Here is a 21137-nt window from a genome sequence, read left to right on the forward strand (position 1 = left end):
CTAACACCTGTATTTAGTGTGAAAAGTTGGATGCTAATGAATGGAAGACTCTAACTTCTTACTTGAAGAAGTTAGAGAGGGATAGGATTAGACGGGCTGCACAAAAGAGTGTGAGTACAAGGCCTATTGAGCCTTTTTCTGAGTCTAACTCTCCTTTTGTTAATGAATATGATTCTCCCTATGTATCTGAATCCTCACAGGCTTTGCATTCGGATTCGGCTTCTGAAATCGCCAATCTGAAGGCTACTCTTCGTAAAATGAAGACAAAGATGGCGGCCATGCAAGGTAAGGCTAGTGATTGTGATTTACTAAGTGAAGTGAGTGTTCCCAGTGTTGTGGAGGGGGCGTCTGACCGTCCCTGCGATGCTCCCAGGCCTAGACCTCTTCCAAACTCACATACCCAGAGGAGTAGGAAAGTCGAAAGTCGTACGGAGGTTGTGGGGAATCCCCAACGGTTAGGCGTCCCTTCAGCAGGTTCTGTTTCGTTACAGTCTGCTCAGGACCGCTCTAATAGAAGCGTCCTACGAGATTGTTTCTCGTCGTCCGGTTCTCCTTCACCTAAACGAGGGTGGAAGGACTCGGATCTTTCTAGGCCACTGAAAAGGCATTGGAAAGAGCGCGCGTTCGACTCGAGCCCGGAACGCTTCTCGGAGGAAGCTCCTTCTTCTATCAAGAAGGCTAAGCTGGTTTCGACGCCTCCTAGAGCAGTATTTGAGGATCGCACTCCTTCGAGTTCTCCTGCTTCTTCTATTGAAGAGGACGCTGGGGTGGCTTCCAAGAGGATATTGCTTGCAGTTCAAGAGCAGATTGCCTCTTTGGTTGGAGTTCTTTCGAGGGATCCCCCTCGCAAGAAGGACGCTAGACTTCCTATTAAGAAGTCTCGTCTTCTTTCACCAGCCAGACGTGAAGCGTCCGCCAGACATGGGACGTCTTCCAGGCGCGAAGAGTCGTACAAACGTCAGGATCTATCCGAGCGAGTTGCTCTAGATCAGGATACGCTCAGGCGTGAGGCGCCAGCCAGGCGCGAGGCGCCAGTTAGGCGTGAGGATTCAGCCAAGCGCGAGGCGCCAGCCAGGCGCGAGGAGTCAACATTGCGTGAGGCGCCAGACAAGCGCGAGACGTCAGCCAGGCGCGAGATGCCAGCCAGGCTACATGCTCCAGCCAAGCGCGAGGCGCCAGACAAGCGCGAGGCGCCAGACAAGCGCGAGGCGCCAGACAAGCGCGAGGAGCTGTTCAGGCGCGAGAAGTCAAGCAGACGCGAGACTTCTTTTAGACGTGAGAGAGAGTCGGTTCACTCTATGAGCCCCTCTCCTAGTAGGAGTTTGTCACCAGTAGAGAGAGAACGGGATGAAGATCCTCTCGTTTTTCAGGCCGATTCTCACAAGGTGTAGAAGGAGATTCGGAAGAAGAGGGTGACGGTAGAGAAGGAGTCTCGAACTATAAAGTTCTGACTGACCTTCTTTTACGGGAATACGGAGATTCTTTAACTCCTGCCGCTCCTCCTTCGCCTCGATCACTGTTTTCGAGTGCGATTGTGCCTAAGTCTTCGTCGGTCTTGAAGATGAGACCTACGATCTCGATGAAGAGAGCGCTTCAGTCCTTAGACAAATGGATGTTGTCTAAGAAGGATCTGGGCAGGACCACCTTCTGTATGCCTCCAGCCATACTTTCTGGCAAGAGAGGTTTCTGGTACCGAACTGGGGAGAACATGGGCCTTTCTCTCCCAGCGGCAGCCGAAGCGGACTTTTCAACCTTGGTTGACTCGTCAAGGAGACACGCTTTGAATGGAGCTCGCGTGTCTTGGGCGATTTCGGAGACGGATCATCTCCTCAAGGGACTCTTCCATATTTTGGAAGTGTTTAATTTCCTAGACTGGTCCCTTGGGGTGATGTCTAAGAAAGCTCATGACTCGGATGGTCTTGACCCCGAAGTCATTCTGAGTATTCTTGCTTGTATTGACAAGGCGGTACAAGACGGATCGGGAGAAATCTCCTCTCTTTTCGGAGCAGTACTCCTTAAGAAGAGGAGTATTTTTAGTTCCTTCCTAACCAAGGCGGTTTCTCCCTCACAGAGAGCAGCCCTGGTTTTCGCTCCCATGTCTGACTTCCTGTTTCCTTCTCAGTTAGTGAAGGACATTTCTCGATCACTGACTGAGAAGGCGACTCAGGATCTTCTCCTGCAAACTGCAAGGAAGAAGAGACCACTTGTTTCAGTTGACAAGAAAGGACCGACTTCTACGGTTCAGCCCTTTCGAGGAGGGCCTCTCTCCAGAGCTACCTCTAAGAGAAGAGGTCTTGAGAGGAGAGGTAAGGCTCCTTCCCGTCCCTTTAAGAAAGGGAAGTGAGACAGACAGCCTCCAAACACCAGTGGGGGCCAGGCTTCTCGAATTTGCAGACGCCTGGTCACTCATAAACTCAGACGCCTCTTCCATGTCCATAATCAGGAAGGGATATCTTATCCCCTTCCAAGACAGTCCTCCACTAACGACCATTCCGCGGGAACTGTCAGCCAGATACAGGGACCCTGTACTGAGGGATACTCTTCGTCTGATGGTGAATCAAATGTGGGACAAAAGAGCTATAGAACTGGTTCTAGAGCAAAACTCTCCGGGGTTTTACAATCGGCTTTTCCTGGTTGCGAAAGCCTCGGGGGACTGGAGACCAGTTCTAGATGTCAGCGCTCTGAACAAGTTCGTTCGAAAGGAGAAGTTCTCTATGGAGACTTCGGCCTCAGTCCTTGCGGCGTTACGTCAAGGAGATTGGATGGTGTCGCTGGATCTCCAGGACGCCTATTTTCATGTCCCGATTCACCCTTCGTCGAAGAAGTACCTCCGTTTCATGACGGGGGGAAGGATCTTTCAGTTCAGGGCCTTGTGTTTCGGCCTGTCCACAGCTCCTCAGGTCTTCACAAACCTGATGAGGAATGTGGCGAGGTTTCTTCACCTCAAAGGCGTCAACATCTCTCTATATTTGGACGATTGGCTCATCAGGGCCAGAACAGAGAGACAGTGTTTGGAGGACCTTTCTTTGACCCTAGACCTGATAAAGGCGTTGGGACTACTCGTGAACCTCGAGAAGTCACGGCTGATTCCCAGACAGAACTTGGTCTATCTGGGGATTCAGATGGATTCTCGGGGTTTTCGAGTATTTCCTTCGCAAGAGAGAATCGTGAGAGGCTTGGGAAAAAGTCTCTCTCTTCTTAGGGAAAGAACGGACTTCGGCGAGGGAATGGTTAAGCCTGCTAGGCACCCTTTCCTCGCTCGAACAGTTCTTTCCTCTAGGAAGACTACATCTTCGCCCTCTTCAGTTTTTTCCTAAGGAGATCTTGGAACTGGAAGACGGGACTTCTCTCCGACAGTTTTCTCCTTCCAATGGAGATGAAACCACACCTGCAATGGTGGTTGTCCCCTCTAAAAGAGAACAAGGGAATTTCTCTGGAAGTTCCGAACCCAAGCCGAGTGTTGTATTCCGACGCATCGGAGAAGGGTTGGGGAGCAACACTAGGACCGAGAGAAGTGTCAGGCACCTGGAAGGCAGCACAGGTGTCCTGGCACATAAATTGCAAAGAACTTCTAGCAGTTCACTTGGCGCTAAAGTTCTTCGAACCCTTTGTGACGAACAGTGGTGGTCCAAGTGAATGTGGACAACACTACAGCCCTGTCCTACATTCGGAAGCAAGGAGGAACGCACTCAGTGTTCGCTTTACGAGATAGCAAGAGATCTGCTAATTTGGGCCTCACAAAGAAACATCTCCCTCCTGACAAGATTTGTTCAGGGGACGAGAAACGTCAGGGCGGACAGACTGAGCAGGAGAAGCCAGGTCCTTCACACAGAATGGACTCTTCATTCAGAGGTGTGTCAGAGTCTTTGGGATCTTTGGGGCTCTCCTCAGGTAGATCTGTTCGCCACATTCCTTTCCAAAAGGCTGGAAGTCTTTTGTTCAGTGGTGGAAGACCCAAGAGCTCTCGTGGTCGACGCCTTCCTGCTGGACTGGTCTCATGTGGACGTGTACGCTTTCCCCCCTTTCAAAATCCTGGGACAAGTGTTGAGAAAGTTCGTAGCGTCCAACGGGACAAGGATGACCCTGATAGCCCCGTTTTGGCCAGCACAAGATTGGTTTGCAGAGGTGCTGGAGTGGACAGTAGACTTCCCAAGATCCCTTCCAAAAAGGATGGATCTTCTCAGACAGCCACACTTCGAGAGGTTTCATCAAAACCTCCCCGCTCTCGCTCTGACTGCCTTTCGACTATCGAAAGACTTGTCAGAGCGAGGGGGTTTTCTCGCGAAGCTGCAAGCGCTATCGCTAGAGCCCGCAGAGCTTCCACTAGACGAGTCTATTAGTCGAAGTGGGAGGTATTCAGAAGGTGGTGTAAGTCTAAGAAGTTGTCCTCCTCCAGTACCTCTATAACCGAAATCGCTGATTTCCTTTTGTTCTTGAGAGAGGTCTCTCATTTGTCTGTATCGACGATCAAAGGATACAGGAGCATGCTGTCGGCAGTATTTAGAAACAGAGGCCTAGACATTGCTGAGAATAAAGATCTGCACGACTTGATTAGATCGTTTGAAACGACAAAATCGAAGGAACTAACTCCTCCCAGCTGGAACCTGGACGTAGTTCTCAAGTTCCTTTCGTCTGACAGATTTGAGCCTCCCCACGTAGCTTCGTTCAGGGATATAACAAGAAAATGCTTGTTTCTCCTATCTTTGGCGACAGCCAAAAGAGTTTGCGAACTTCATGCCCTAGAAGATGAAGTCGGCTTTAACAAAGACTCGGCCTTTTGCTCATTTAGAACTCTTTTTCTAGCGAAGAATGAAAATCCATCGAATCCCTGGCCCAAGAGATTCGAGATCAAAGGCTTATCGAGTCTAGTAGGGAGAGAAACAAGAGAGGTCTCTTTGCCCGGTAAGAGCCTTGAAGTTCTTCTTACAAAGAAAGAAAGAAAAATGGGAGGCTCTAGACAAAGTCTTTGGTGTTCGATTAAGGACCCCACAAGAATCATGTCTAAGAACGCATTAGCTTTCTTCATTAGGAGCGTCATTACGGATGCTCACAAGTTCTGTCCTGACGACTCTTTTCCGCTTTTAAGAGTAAAAGCCCATGAAGTTAGAGCAGTGGCGACGTCTCTCTCTTTTCAGAAGAATATGTCATTAAAGAAAATCATTGACACGACATATTGGAGGTGCAATTCAGTTTTTGCATCTCACTATCTTAAAGACGTTCGCGTGACCTACGAGAAATGTTTTTCTCTGGGACCTTTTGTATCGGCGGATACAATACTGGGTACGGGAGCAAACACCAATCCTTAAATTTGTACATACCTTCTACTAGATATGTTCTAGATTTCTGCTGACAAAGAGGGCTCGGTGCTGCACTGGCGGCCAGTCACTGTTGTTCAGTAAGGAAGAGTATTAAAATTTTTTTTTTTGAGAATTTTTGTATAAATGAGTTTTTCATTTCGAGTTATGGGTTGTTTGTTATGAGTTCGGGGATAACTCAGAGCAATTCTATATACTAACATGGTGGTTAGGATCAGGTGGTCGGGATTGGTTATGCTCCTTCACAAGGTGTGTTGTCATAGAAGTGGTCCAGTACCCATTGACAAAGTCCTTTTAGGCTCTGCCGAGTAAGCGGTTCTTATACCCATCGACAGACCCACAAGAACTCTAGCCATAGATCTAATATCTCGCTAAAGTCTTGAGGTGATGCAGACTACCGGGCTACAGCCACGAAGTCTACCACCTATCAGGTAGGAACCAAGGTTTTTTTTTTTTATACCTACAACATATGTTGTTTACCTGTCTATTCCATATTAGCTGTCTCTGACCCTCCACCAAAGGGTGCCAATCAGCTATGTATATATCTGACAGGTAAGTTCATTGTATGAAAATGATATTGTTATAATACAATAAAGTTTCATACATACTTACCTGGCAGATATATACGATTAATGGCCCACCCAGCCTCCCCGCAGGAGACAGGTGGAAGAGAGAAAATATGATAGAAAACGGGAATGGTTCCTAGTCCTGCCGCCCAGGGCAGGCAGGTAGATCACCTGACCTACCGGTAGCGAGTGGCGCGAAATTTGAATTTCTGTCGGGGACGACGGAGTCTTAGCTATGTATATATCTGCCAGGTAAGTATGTATGAAACTTTATTGTATTATAACAATATCATTTTTATTTTCAGTACATTCGTGATCATTACAATGAAGACCCAGATAACTACAGCACAGAAATCCACGAGCTGGAAGGACTGCGTGCAGGAGCCATCCATGCTCCAAGAGATTTCACTGGTTGCTCAACTTTGAAACGTTACTACTGCCAACTGCATTTCTTACTCTCACGTTTCCCTCTGACAGAAAATTCTTCCCTGGCTATAACATTTAATTGGTGAGTTGAAAAGCTTAATATGGATAGTACTTACAGAGCAAAATGAATTCTTTAATATGTTTGAAAGTAAGTTTTATTTTGCTGTTAAGTCCTTATGTTTTCAAATGCTACAGGTAAATCCTGAAGCTGAGTGGCAAAGAAATTGCAGAAATTTACAGTAGTACATGGTTTGTTTTCTTGCATAGATCAAATGGGTCTGTGTTACATTGTAATAAATGAGTCAAAGTCATTTAGCAAACCATGGTTTTTTGTAGTTTTATCGTTATGTATTCTAAAACATGTAAAAGGATTTCTAATGAGAGAATTTCTCTGATAATTCTTGGTGATTAGGGCTCATTTTAGTTTGTGATATGTCACATGTGACACAATATTTCTGTGTGGTCCCAGGTTTTTGAGACATTCTCAGGTCACTATTTAGGATAAAAGCATTGATGCTGTTAAGGAGTCAAACAAAGCTTAGCATTATTTGCTATTATGAAGTCTATGCCTTATGGAAGGAATACATTCACATTTATTTTTGAATGCTTTATCATATTTAATTTAATGTCATTTCACATAAGTGACTTATCAAACAATTACATAGCTGTAAGCTTTCTTACCTGGCAGTCGAAAATTCTAATTATTTGGCAGTGGCGGAGCTGCCATTGTTAGTGCAGATGACAAAGAAACCCGCCCACTTTCGGGAACACCCGGTACTGCTGAGCTAACTGCCGTCAATTTGTTTTTTGCTGGCCACGGAGTAACATCGGTGGTTCTCACAGTCGTTTTTTCATCGCCATTGTAGTTTATCTTCATATTTGGTGAAGTACCCTTTTGGTGGTTGTTTCTTTTCTTAGCTGCTTTTCAGCTTCCATTTATTTAAATAAGATCTAGTGTTAACTTGTTGGACTCTAGTTCATTAGCAGTTAGGTTTTGCATTGAAGGCTTTTAAAATAGGATGGCTAAGCTCCAAGTGCATGAAATGTAGTGGGCAGGAATGAGGCAAATATTTAACTTGAGCTGAATGTCAGGACTTAGGTGATCATGCTTGGTAGAACTTTAAGTCTCATTTAGAGAAGATGGAAAAAGATAGGAAGAGAAAGCCGGCTCTTAGGGCCGAAAGTAAGTTTAGTATTGAAGCAACTCCTTTGTCTTTAGAGGCAAAGAAATCTACTTTTTCTTCCCCTCTTTTACCTAACATCTCTCCTATAGCTATTCCTTCTACTTCTTTGCCACTAACTCCATTCCAGGTATCCCATGCTTCCAATCTTAACATCATTGCAAGCTTAGAGTATAAAATAGATGAGAAATATTGAGTTTTTGGCCAAATCTGTTCTGGATTTGGGATTGTCATTTTGTGCTTTTGTCGAGCAATTGGCCAGTGCCAAGATTAGTGAAGTGCTAGTGTCAGTGTTATGTCTGAGGTGGTGGCTGTCAGTCCCCCCAGTTCTTCTAAACAAAGGTCGCTGTTCCACTCTCCTGCACCCAGGAGAAGACATACTGGAGGTTGAAAGGAGACTGGGGCGGTTTGCCCACGAGCAGTCATTGACACACGGGCTACGACTAAACATTATTGGAAAGGCGTAGATGTAAGTGAAGTGTCGTTGCCTGAAAAGAAACATCATTGTACTTTGGGCTCTCACCATCTAAAGAGACATGCCTCATTCGTGGATTGTTTGACTCCTCCAGTGAAGAAGTCGAAGGAGCATAGGAGTCCACATCCTGTAGTTTTGTACCTGATCAGTTCATTCAAGTTTCACGCCAGTTGTCACCTGAGAATCAAGATTCGTTTGGTGACAGGCGCATTCTGGCACCAAAGAGCTTGAAACAGAGTACGTGCTCTTGTACTATTGACTGCCTCCAATGCTCATCAAAAGGATTTTCATCTCGTTTGGCCCCTTTGGCACGAGCTATCTCCTGCAAGTTGCTCGTCATTTGACTTCCAAGACTAGCGTTACGCTAGATAAGTTAGTCTTTGGGACCTTTCAGACAGCAACTGCAAGAGCACATGTATTTCCTGAAGAAAGCAATAGCTCCTAAAGGAGAGGATGATGGTCTGTTGCCAGTTTCACCAGAAGAGGAGGAAGAGGATTAAGACTGGATTTTGTTGCCAACCTACTCGAGTCTTGAAGTTTTTACTAGCTACTTACCCAGATTTCTTCCAGCCAGCTTCTCCTTTGTCACCTTCTACTTTCGTAGTGGATAGGAAGACAGCCGCACCTGGTTTACCAAGTTTGTTCTTTCTCAGTCCGCCAAGAAAGTATTGAAGTAGGCTAATGAGTGGTTGGTGAATAAGCAGGAGTCGGGTAAAGCTTCTCTCGCCCAGCCTCCTTCCAAGTTCCAGAACAAGAAGTATCGTTTTGTTCATGAAACTTACCTGACAGATATATATATAGCTGTATTCCCCGAAGTCCGACAGAATTTCAAAATTCGCGGCACACGCAGTGGGCGGCCAGGTGGTAGTACCCATTCCCGCCGCTGGGAGGCGGATATCAGGAACTATTCCCATTTTCTATTCATATTTTTTCTGTCGCCGGTCGGTAAACAACTGTTTACAGACCTCCGCCTAGGATTTTGAAACTTCATTAGCCGCTTAAGTATCCTAATTATTCTTTCAATTATTGACTTGGATTTGTGGCTAGGCATACGCTATCGTAAATTTTTTTCATTGCATTTGATGTCTGAAGCTAGTTAGCCTAGTTTCAGACTTTGTTGTCTGCATGGGGTAGGGTGAGGCTACCGGAACTTTCGGTAGACACTCGCTTAGTATATATGACGTTTACATGTTTTCTTTGCATAAGTTCAATGTAATTAGTGTAATGTGTGACTTACGGAAGAAGTAGGATTCATGTACGCATTTTAGAGCGTGTTAGAATCAGGAGTTTTCCTCCACAGTAAACAGAAGTTAGAAATAATGAACCTTCTAACCTCCTGTAGATTTTATTTTGCCTAACCCTGTGGTATGGCTTACGGGCCTAGAAGAAGTGTCTGCTAGAGGATTACATCAAGTAATCTTAGACTAAAGTGCTCGCTCTCCAATCAGTGTTGTGAAGTGTAGTGCCCCTTGTGTTGTGGAGGGGGCGTCAGATCGGCCCCATAATGCCTCTAGGCCTGGACCTCTGTCGGACTCCCAGGACTCAGGGAGGGAGAGGGCATGTCGAAAGCCGCAAGAGGGTTACGGGGGCTCCCACCGATCTGGCGTCCCTTCGGCAGAACCTGTTGACGCTTCCCAGGCTGCTAAAGATCGTGCACGTGCACGAATCTTGAAGGATTGCTTCTCGTCCTCCGAGGCGTCCTCCCCGCGCAAGGGTTGGAGCTCTCGGAAGGACTCGCGCCCTCTAAGAAGCTTTAGAGAAGAGGACGCTTCATGTCCTCTCTCTCGTTAGGAGGGAACGTCAGATCGGCCCCATAAACGCCTATAGGCCTAGACCTCTGTCGGACTCCCAGGAAACCAGGGAGAGGGCATGTCAAAAGCCGAAGGAGGGTTACGGGTTTTTCATGCTGATCTGGCTTCCTTTCGGCAGGTCCTGTTGTCGCTTCCCAGGCTGCCGAAGATCGAGCACGTGCACGAATCTTGAAGGATTGCTTCTCGTCCTCCGAGGCGTCCTCCCCACACAGGGGTTGGAGTTCTCGGAAGGACTTGCGCCCCCTAAAGAAGCTTTAGAGAAGAGGACGCTTCACGTCCTCTCTCTAGTCACGAGAGGATGAAAGAGTAAAGAGACCACATTTACCCTTTTAGAAGAATGCACTGGCTCTTTTCCTAAGGGACATATTAAGGAGGCTCATTCATCTTGCCAGAAGAGTGATTTGAGCCTCCTGCGAGTGAACGCTCGTTTATACATTATTAAGGAGGCTCATTCATCTTGCCAGAAGAGTGATTTGAGCCTCCTGCGAGTGAACGCTCATGAAGTTAGAGCTGTTTCAACCTCGCTAGCATTCCAAAAGAATTTGGTAATCAAGGACATTCTAGATTCCACCTTTTGGAGGAGCAACTCAGTATTCGTCTCCTCTCCTCATGGCGCTCCGTATACGTTATGTAACGTTCGCTTTACTTCGAAAAAACAAGCTGATAAGTTTGACGTCCGGCAAGCTGCTTTGCACAGTCAAACAACTTATGTCTCTGGTTCGGCATAAGAAGGGCAATTTAGACGTGAGGAAGCTTTTGGAGGTGCTCGACGTCCTATAAGTAGAGACATTCTCCAGGACGCTCGGCAAGCACCTTGCGAGGGTGTCTTTCGGACGCTCGGCGTTCCTTTGCTGAGTGCGTTTCTGGAGATGTTCTTTTGCATTACTAAGACGCAAGTTGTCGCACAGGCGGCCACTGTCTTTGTAAGAAGGTATGAAGGTCTTTAAGGCCCGTCTTGAAGACGAAAGCCATACGTCGTCCTTTAGTGTTCACACATCAGGAGCAGCATGCGGCTCTCCATGGAGACTCGCATGAGGACGTCCCTTGAAAATATTCCAACGTCATACGCAAAACGCGGTTCGTCATAACATTGAGATGTTGGCAAGGTCGCTCGCCAGGACGCCTCTTGGCGGGCCTTGCATGCATCAGGGCGCTCAACGAGTTCCTCTCTGAAGCGTCGTTCAGAAGACTTGGTGTTCTCTGCTCAGACACGCTCGTAGCTAAGCAGGACGTTTTTTGAGGACGCTCAGCAGGACGCTTTCCAGGACGCTCGGCAGGACGCTAAGCAGGACGCTTTTGAGGACGCTCGGCAGGACGCTTATGAGGACGCTCGGCAGGACGCTTATGAGGACGCTTTTGTGGACATTCGCCAGGATGCTTCGGTGGAAGCTAGGCAGGACGCTTTGCGAGAGAAAAGACTTGTAGAAGGCGTCTTATTTGCTGTTCAGGACGTTTCTTAGGACGCTTGACGCTTTCTAAACGCTCGTCAAGAGGAGGTTTTTTCAGGAGTCTCCCCAGGACATTCCTTTACAGAAATTTTTAAAAAGGATTCGGAGTTAGCGGAGAGACATACCCGAATTTTTCTTCGATCCCTCTTTCCTCTTCTTCGATTTCTCTGAGAATCGGGAAGATTATATACTCGGATTCCTGGGTGACTTTCGGTCATGTTAAAGGGGAGTTTCCCCTATTAGCAAAGTGCTAATATTTTGTCAAGTAAGGACGCTTTTCCCCATTGTCAAGATACTAAACGTTTTGTCATTTAAGTGGGGGCACCCCTCATAAATGGGGTAGTTCTCATTGACATAGATTTTAACGTTTTTATCGTTTAAGCGGATAAACTCATTAACAAATTTCGGAAGAGCTCTCATTCATTTTCAGAGGCTCATCCGGGGAGTAAGAAAAAGACTTGTAGACTAGATCCAGGAAGTCTTATGTCCAATATCATAAGAACATTGAACGGTCCTTTTCGATCCTCGGTTCTCTCTTGATGATCTCTATTCGAATATTACTCCCTTTCTTGGCAAAGAGTCAAGGAGTTCTTTTAAAAAGTCTCATTCATTAGAACGTGGACAGTCGTTTTCCTTTCTTTCTCTCTTCCTCGTCGAGGAAAGATGTAGTAGAGAATTCGATGTTCAAATTACTACAATACTTACGTAGTTTATCTTTGCGTCATTTTGCTAACGCATGGGTCAAGTCATATACGCATATCGTATTTACCTCTGCGGATAGAAGCCGAAAGAACTGTTGTTCTAATGTATTTATTTGACACTCCCTTCAACCTTCCAAGAGTTTCGGAGTAAGAACAACTCTTCAGGTTAGACGAGAAGTATTCTAATTGAACTGCAACACCAACTCAGCTTCTGTATTTAACGAATTTTGTTTCGTTTAAATATGCCTGCTTGAGAGTTTCCTTTGCTCGATAATTTCATACCTATCCCTTCGTAAAAGGAGTAGCTGGCAACTCAGGCAGATAGTGCGAGACGATGAACAAGGCTGCTGTTACTGTGATGATGATCTACGCAGTACCGGCTAGCTAGGTGTCATGCGCGGTTGGTTACGTCTCTCTCCCTTGCGGGAATGGCTGAATAAACCTTCTCTCTGCCCCTACAATCATGGATTTTAGCCTCGGGTTGAGGAAATTTCTAGTAATCATGAATGAACATGCCTTCCGTTTACTTAGAAAATTTCAACAAGATATATCTTATACTTGTTCGGTGCGGGTTTACCGCACGGTAACAGAATTCTGTACGAATCTACCGCGGCATAGCACTATAATAATGCTCTCCTGCTTATGCAAAGCGCAGCCTTATTTAGGGAAGGAAGCAGGCTGAGTGAGGGAATGGATGAGTTTGCTGGGGACCATTTCCTCGCTGGAGAAGCTTGTTTTCCCTGAATAAACAGCAATTCAGACCTCTACAATTTTCCTCACGAAGAAATTGGAATAACATCAAAGATCTTGTAATAATTCTAATTTTCTCTCAACGGCTTGAGGATCACCTCGGGTGATAGCGAGAGGGTGCCAGACATCCGAACAGAGGAACAGATGTTCTGGCACATTGTCTGAAAGAATTGGAAGCCAAATTGGTCGGCTCTCCAGTTCCTCGAAGGGTGAGTTTGGATCGAGTGGCCCAAATCATCTCGGATAATTTCTCAGCTCTCTCATAGCTCAAGAAGAGAGAATTGGTTATGGGCTTGGGCACGGAACGTAACGATCCTCAAGAGGTTCGTTAAACTAGTGCACGTCCGTGCGGGTCTTCTCGATCGAAGGCAACAACTACTGACGTTTGAGTAATCCCTCACTTAGAAGGATGTCGAAAGTGAGGAGAGACAGGGCGTCCTTTCGTTAAGTTTTTCATCATATTGAAGACGAAGGAGCTTCCTCTTAAGTGTTCCCTATTCATGATCCTAGAGGATTAGCTTTAGTCGCCACATGTTGGCCTCTAAGAGGTTGGATTCACAGAGGTCAGGTAATTCGAGAATTGTCCAAAGACCCTTCCCGAGAGAAACGGTGTAATCTAACATCGTCACTTAGTGAAGTATCTAATATCTCTCCTCTCTGAGTCTGAAGGCGTTCAGACTATCGAGAAGCGATAAGATCTTCAAGATTAATGGCAGTCTCTTGGCCAAGGCAAAGCAGTGCTGCCCTATTTTCAGTGTTCAATCGGAGGGGGCCGTTTCTGGAGATAGTGAAGGGAAATGACTGTTCCTCCACCTCGACCTCTGTGAATTTCTTTATGGTTCTATCTTTCCGTATGAAGTTATGAGATAAGAAATAGAAGTCCTAACTATTGTAGAATATGCAAATATGTTGTTGACGGCCTCTAGGCTCAGAGATTCGGTTCTGTCAAACAACAAAGCTTCACGATCTTGAGGTCTGGGGAGATCTTGAAATTCTCTGGATCGCAGGTTCCGGCATGGAACTTAGACGTAGTCTGAGTTTCTGATGCCAAAAGCATTTCGAACCTATCCTTTCTGCGAACTTAATACACGTGACCAGAAAGGATAACATTCTAACCGCTCTAGCCACGGCAAAGAGGGTTAGTGAGGTTTTAGCCATCATCAGAGGTTTTAGCTTTAAAGGACATAATGCGGTCTGTCCTCTAAGCCTTCCGTTCTTGATAAGAACGAAAACCTGTCTAACCCTTGACCCGAAGGCTTGGAGACCAAGGGTATGGCACAAATTGTTGGGCAAGGGCATTAGAGAGTCCTGTGCCCTGTCGGGTCTCTCAAGTTTTATCTTGATAAAACTATGGAAAGTCGAGGTCAACGGACAATCTGCGGTGTTCCGTAAAGAACCAGACTGGTTCATGTCCAAGAACACCCTGGCATTATAGTCAAGGAGTTCTTTTAAGAAGTCTCATTCATTATGTTTGCATAAAGATTTGAGATTTTTCTTAATATGAATGCTCAAGAGGTGAGGGCGCGGCCTCGGAAGCATTTCAACAGGGCATGACACTCAGTAACATCCTGAGTGCCACGCTTTAGCGAAGCAACTCTGTGTTCGCTTCACACTCCCGACGGGATGTGAAGACGACATTTGAGATCTGTAAGTCGCTAGGACCATACATATCCGTAGATATATTATTGGGGGCAGCAAGCAACACGAATCCTATCCTATAGAAAGGGATAGGTGTGCTTTTAACTTTGAAGGGTTGGTCGCTTGAGGCGCGTTCCTTTTCTTTAGCCTAGAAGTTATGGAACTAACTTTGATAGGTTAGGTCAGGTGGTGGTTTTTAGCTTCGTTGCCCTCAGAAGTATGGTCATATGGTCTAGTCACATTGTGGCCACGCCCCGTTGACAGATCATCTAGAGCGCACCAGCATTACAGGTCTCTACCTCGCTGGCAACTAGTAACGCAGAGCAGACTTTGGTGACAGTAATCACGAAGTCGGCTATGCTAACAGGTGAGGAACCAAGATGTATATCATCTACTTAATTTAGTTTCCAAAAATCCTATTCTGTCTTCCCACCATCCGAAGGTGGGATTCAGCTATATATATATCTGTCAGGTAAGTTTCATGAACAAAATGTTATTGTTATAATACAATTAAGTTTGTTCATACTTACCTGGCAGATATATATAATTAAAGTGCCCACCCACCTCCCCTCAGGAGACAGTGGCACTGATAAAATATGAATAGAAAATGGGAATAGTTCCTGATATCCGCCTCCCAGCGGCGGGAATGGGTACTACCACCTGGCCGCCCACTGCGTGTGCCGCGAATTTTGAAATTCTGTCGGACTTCGGAGAATACAGCTATATATATATCTGCCAGGTAAGTATGAACAAACTTAATTGTATTATAACAATAACATTTTTATACAACCGGAGATGATCTGCATTTGGAGCTGTGAAAGTAATGTTTTCAACTCCGGATTTTGACCATCTTGTAAGGAACCGGTTCAAAGTGATAGAAGTGTTTAGCTTTGTGGATTGGACTACTGGAGCATTGGCCAGGAAGATCGAGGAGTGCCAGTCTTTGAAAGAAGAGTTTGCATCGGACTGGCTTAATGTTTTGTCCGGTGCGGACAAAGCAGTGAGAGATTGATCGGGAGAGCTAACTTCCCTTTTTATGATGGGAGTATTGAATAAAGAGAGTTGTGGTGTTCATTCACATCTTGGGGAGTGACGACTTACCAGAAATCAGCCTTAAAGTTTTTGTCCCTTGAGTAAGTCTCACCTTTTCCCAGAGGAGACAGTCCAACAGGTGCTGTTGGACCTTGAAAAAAAGTCTACCAATGACCTTTCTGACTTGGCCGACAAGACATCTGAAGGATAGTCCCTCTACAGGAGCTAAATCTTCCCCTCTACAGAAGCAATCTTTTTTTTTTTTTTGGGGGGGGGGACAGGGGGGGAGACTAGGATCCCAAATAGACGAAGGACTAACTTGCGAGCTCCAGCTAAGTCAACCAAGAAGGCTTCTTTTAAGTTGACTTCCAAATAATCAGAAGATCCTTCACACACCTGTAGGAGCAAGACTCCATTTCTTCTGGGAGGAATGGAGTCGGAGAGGAGCAGAGCCGTGGGTACTATAAGTACTCCAAGAACGTTATTCAATCCCTTCTCCAGAAGATTTGCCGCTGTCCAATGCTCCCATCACGCTGACAGCATACTCAGAGGGATCAGAGAGAGCTTCAGCATTGATCAAAGAATTAGAGGCCCTTATCAGCAAACAAGCCTTTGAGGAGGTAAAAGACACGAACTCCGTAGGTTTTTACAACAGGCTCTTTATATTCCCCAGGGCATTGGGGGCCTGGAGACTTGCTAGACATCAGGATACAAATATAGGAAGAAACTCAAACAGAACGGTAGTTATTTACAAGCTTATTCACAAAGATAAATGCAGAATGGTTTCTCCTATTTACATAACAAAATTAAATCTGACTATATGTGAAAAGGGGAAAATAGTGCGGTAATGTAATACTTGTTGGCTAGTTTTGCAGCTGTTGAGTTCGGTTCTTCGAAGCAATGGCTCCACAAGGGAACAGTAAAAACTTCAGATGAACTTCTTATCTTCAGACTACAGGAGGGAATGACTTATTCTTGAAACTTGAATGGCAGATTACTTCTCAAAACCACTTGCTGGACGCTTCTTCACAGAAAGGGTTTACTTGGCGTTGAGACTTCTTTCTCTCCGAATACAAACTATGGACTTTACTTTCTTATTTCCGTTTCCACTCTCTCTCATGCATCCTCTTCTTCTCTCATCCTTCGTCTCTTCTTTCTCCTCTTATCCCTGCTGATCTGATGGTCTCATCCTCTCTTCTCTGATGACCTGATCCCTTCACTTCCTCAGAGTCCTATATATATATATATACACGTCAATCTTGGGGCGGGGCTGAAAAGGGTGGAGCATACCAACGAACGTTTCCAAAGTCATATCCAAAGCGTTGTGTTGCTATCGGCATCCGTGTGCTTGAGTTCCACAAAACAACAGAGTATTCTCAAACAATCATGAGAACAGACGCCCCAAACACATGCAGGAATGCCTCCTTGCTGCCGACATACTCGAAGAAAATAGATTTTCCTTTCCTTTATATATGTTTCTTCATTATAAAGCGATCACCATGACAGTCTGTCATGTCGGCTCTCCAACCAGGCGACTGGACGGTGACTCTCGACATGGAAGATGCATACTTTCATGTCCCCATTCATCAAGAGTCAATGAAGTTTTTGAGGTTTGTCTTCAAAGGGAGAATATTTCAATTCAGAACCCTCTGCTTTGGACTGTGTTAGGATCACCAAGTATTTACCCGAATCCTTGCTCCCCTGGGGAAGTGTTTACATCTGATGGGGCTCAACACTTCATTCTATTTAGATGACTGGCTACTGAGATCCAAGTCAAGTTGTCAGTGTGTGGAGGACTTGGACAAGACATTGCACTAGCTCAACAGTTAGGGATATTAATAAATCAGAAGAAATCCCAGTTGTCAGATATATTAATAAATCAGAAGAAATCCCAGTTGTCTCCAACTTAGAAGATTCCCTGTTTAGGGAATTCTAGACTAGCTTTTCAGGTTTTTCTCTCACTGAAGAGATTAGAGTCGTGCCTGAAGACAGTGCAAAACTTCTTAATTCACTCGTCACGTCAGCACTTGACTGGATGAGTCTCCCCAGAACTTGAGCATCAGTGGAGAGTTTCATAACTTAGGCCGTCTCCACATGAGGTCTCTCCGATTCTTTCTGAAAGCGAATTGAAATCAGTGACTCATCTAGATTTGTTTGTCTTTCCCCTGACAGAGGAAATAAAGTCAGGTCTTCATTGGTGGCTTTCACGGGAGAGACTTCAGGAAGGGATCTCTTTAGTCACTCAGAACCCATACTTAGAGTTCTCCGACGATATCGGACAAAGGATGGGAAGTTCTTTTAGGACACGAGAGTTTCAAGATTCTGGACAGAACAAGAGAAGACCCTCCACATAAATGTGAAGGAAATGAAGGCAATTTTCCTGGGACTTCAAAGCTTCACTTCACTAGTTCATGCTTTCTTCAGTGTTAAAGCATAGAGGCCTTGACATTTTGAATAATTAGGAAATCTGTAACCTCATTAAATCTTTTGAGACATCAAAAGTGGGAAAATCTGGAGAAGTGGACTGGGACTTGGACGTTGTATTAAGGTGGTTATCCAGTCCACATCTCAGAATGTTACGATGTTCTTCCCTAAAGAACCTTATGAAGAAGACTTTGTTCTTAGTAGCTTTAGCATCAGCTGGTATAGTGAGTGAAATCCAGGCTATTAGTAAGGAGATTGGATTTGCTCAAGACAACGCAGTTTGTTCTTATGGTGGGGATTTTCTGGCTAAGAACGAGGACCTTGCTCTTTTGTGATAAAGAACCTGATGGACATATTGGGCTCAGAAGAAGAAGAGCGAATGTTGTGTCCAGTTAGGGCCGTTAGATATTATCTTCATAGGACAAAGAACTTAAGAGGAAGCTCAAAACATCTCTGGTGTTGAGTGAGAGACCCCACCTGTCCTCTCTCCAAAAACGCTATGTCGTTCTTACTAAGAAGTCTTACTCTGGAGGCTCACGCTCAAGTCCAAGACAAAGTTCTTAACATTTTGAAGGTAAAAGCTCATGAAATTCGAGCAGTGGCGACTTCATTAGCTTTTAGACACAATATGTCAGTATCCTCCATTCTGCAAATGAAGTTCTGGAGTTCGAAATCAGTGTTCGCATCGTATTGTCTTAAGGATATAGAATCTGTTTTTGAGAATTATATTAGGTTGGGGCCGCTGTCTGTAGCTGGCATGGTGTTAGGAGAGGAAGCATAGGGGGACCTCTTTCCCAAAACTATCTCCTCGATTTGTATTTTTGAGGTTGTTGAGTAATTTGGAAAGCCTGGGGATACATTGTACCCAGTGTACCCTCCAGTGTTTTTATGGTTAGGGGTGTGACTTTTTCTATTATAGTGTAGGTGACGATTTTTTGTATTGGTTGTCTGGTCTTCGACCAGGACAAGGTCAAACTGATTTTATTTTGTTAACCATTGGTGAACCTCCATGGTTACAAAATCCTGTTATTAGTAGGGATGGCCCTGGCCATCACTGCCACATCTCCTACAGGTGATGAGAGCACCAACCAGAGGCAGCATTCACCTGCAGCTGCTCTCTCACCAGGTAAGGTACTGCAAATATTTTGTTGTAATGTGAGCATGTTATTGTTTCTAAACATAACTTATTTTAGGTTAGAAATAATATCTGCCCATTTACCCACTTTCCTTGGAGTGTGGATTCAGCTATGTAATTGTTTGATAAGTCACTTATGTGAAAATATTTTTTTATAATAAAATAAAGTTTCACATATACTTACCAAGCAATTACATAATCAGAGCCCTCCCTCCCCACCGATGGACGTTGGGGCTCAACGAATTGACGACAGTTACCTCAGCAGTACAGGGTGTTCCCAAAAGTGGGCGGGTCTCTGTCACCTGCACTAACGACTGCAGTGACACTGCCGCCAAATAAGTTGAATTTTTGACTGACAGGGAAGAAAGCTTACAGCTATGTAATTGTTTGGTAAGTACATATATGTGAAACTTATTTTTATAAAAATAGTTTTACTTGTAGGTACACTAACTTTTTGTGTACTGAGATTTCATGATTTAATTTGTCAGATTAAGGTAAGTATCCCTTTTATTTGGGCTGTTTATAAGGACAGGGATCGGCAGGCCAATAGAATAAAGAAAGATCTTGAGGTTTTAAGTGAATCTTGCAGTTGTAAGAGTTTTTGCAGGTGCTAATTTTTTTAATTCTGTACTTCATAGATTTAGAGTAAATGTTAGGATTAGAAAGGTTATGGAACTGACAACTATATATGTTTTTATGGTTAAAATTCCAGGTATGACATTTATTCAAGCCTATCTTATAGTGTAACTGACATCAAATATGAAATGGCTTGCATTCTCTACAATATTGGGGCTCTTCATACTGATTTAGGTGCCATGGATGCCAGAAATACCCCTGATGGCATGAAGATCAGCTGTACTCATTTTCAGTGTGCTGCATGGGCATTTCAGGTAAGCTTGTTTTTACATTTATCCTTTAAGAATACAAACTGTGGTCTTTAATATGGTATATGTCATCCAAGCTTGGTAACAAGGTAGTTAACAAGCAAAAGATGATTGAGGGGATGAGGGACTCGACCACAATCCCAGTTGTTGGTATCACTGCTTCTTTGGCCATATTACTGTTGAAAAATATATGTTGTGTGCCTGAACACGGCTGCTGCTAGAGACTTCTTCTTCTTTTGATATTAGGCTTTAATTTTTGTGATGAGCTTGATTGTTGTAAGAATCTTGGTGCTTGATTCCTGCATGTGGGATGTTAACCATTATGAGGTTTGCTGGATGTGATTTTTTTTGTTCGTATGTGTGTATTTGCTTGTTCTGTTTGTTCTCTCTACATAGGACAGGATATGCCATGTTTGGATTGCATAGAGTATCATCTTTAGTCTCCTGTCCAGTTTCATTGGTACAGGTCCAAGATGAAGTTGAAGAAGGCCTCTTGGGTGTCTTCTGAGGGCAACACAACTCTTTTCTCCCAAGCTGCCTTCTGTGGCAGTTCTTGTTCTAGATCTCATTCTGTTGTTGTCCAAGCACTCTGATCCCCCTGTTTACTGTATACTGAGGACTGAATGGGTGAAGGTGCCCCAGTGCTTAGCTTGACAGACTAAATTATTTGGGATGAATTTGACCAACTGTTAAAGTGTCTTACATCTTTGCACTGTTAGGTGCAGTTGACATTCAAAATTAACAAAAAGAGCAATGCTTAGCTGACCTGCACGGACTGTCTTTAATCATTTGTTTCTCATCGGGTGGTGTTGTAATGTTTACTTTCTTGTCAGAATTCTTTGTACGATTTTGTTTGTGCAAGGACTTTGTGTCATGAGATGAGTTTCTTGCACATTAAAGTTCTCACCATTTATACTAATCGGTTTGTGTAAAAATTAATATTGCAATACACTCCCTGAACACCTGATTTAGTCCTGGTCACTGACCAGCCCGAACTATATCCCCATTAATTTACCCATAAAGTGGGTAGTTAACTGTCAGCGCTGCCAACGCTGTAGGTTAAATCTTGTCAAATGAGTTACCTGAGGTACCATTGGCAACGCTTTTGCAAATATCGGCCAACAGACGCCGACATCCCCAATTGTTATTTTTTCGCCGTGCTATGTGTATTTGTCCCACATTAGGCGAACTTTTGGTCATTTAGCCTGACCCGCATTTAAAGAGTTTTTGAATTTTGGGTATCAGATTACGACTTTGCCTTGTTATTAACGCCTTTTCTCCTGGATCTACACTTTATTGGCTGGATTTTGGAATTTCTCTCCCGATTTTTAATTGGATCGGTACTTTGGAC

At 44.6% G+C, this 21137-nt stretch overlaps 1 protein-coding gene across 2 annotated transcripts in view; it reads left to right on the plus strand.

Annotated features, from left to right (window-relative positions):
* LOC135197837 (tyrosine-protein phosphatase non-receptor type 23-like) overlaps nt 1-21137 on the plus strand; it is a gene marked incomplete in the record, with an annotated part of 242063 nt that overhangs the window by 22234 nt on the left and 198692 nt on the right. For both annotated transcript variants that reach the window (XM_064224997.1, XM_064224998.1), the window contains 2 exon segments: nt 6187-6389; nt 19615-19792. In XM_064224997.1, coding sequence (XP_064081067.1) covers nt 6187-6389; nt 19615-19792 — 381 coding nt within the window.

This window comes from Macrobrachium nipponense, chromosome 21 (assembly GCF_015104395.2).
Source record: "Macrobrachium nipponense isolate FS-2020 chromosome 21, ASM1510439v2, whole genome shotgun sequence".
Taxonomy (NCBI): domain Eukaryota; kingdom Metazoa; phylum Arthropoda; class Malacostraca; order Decapoda; family Palaemonidae; genus Macrobrachium; species Macrobrachium nipponense.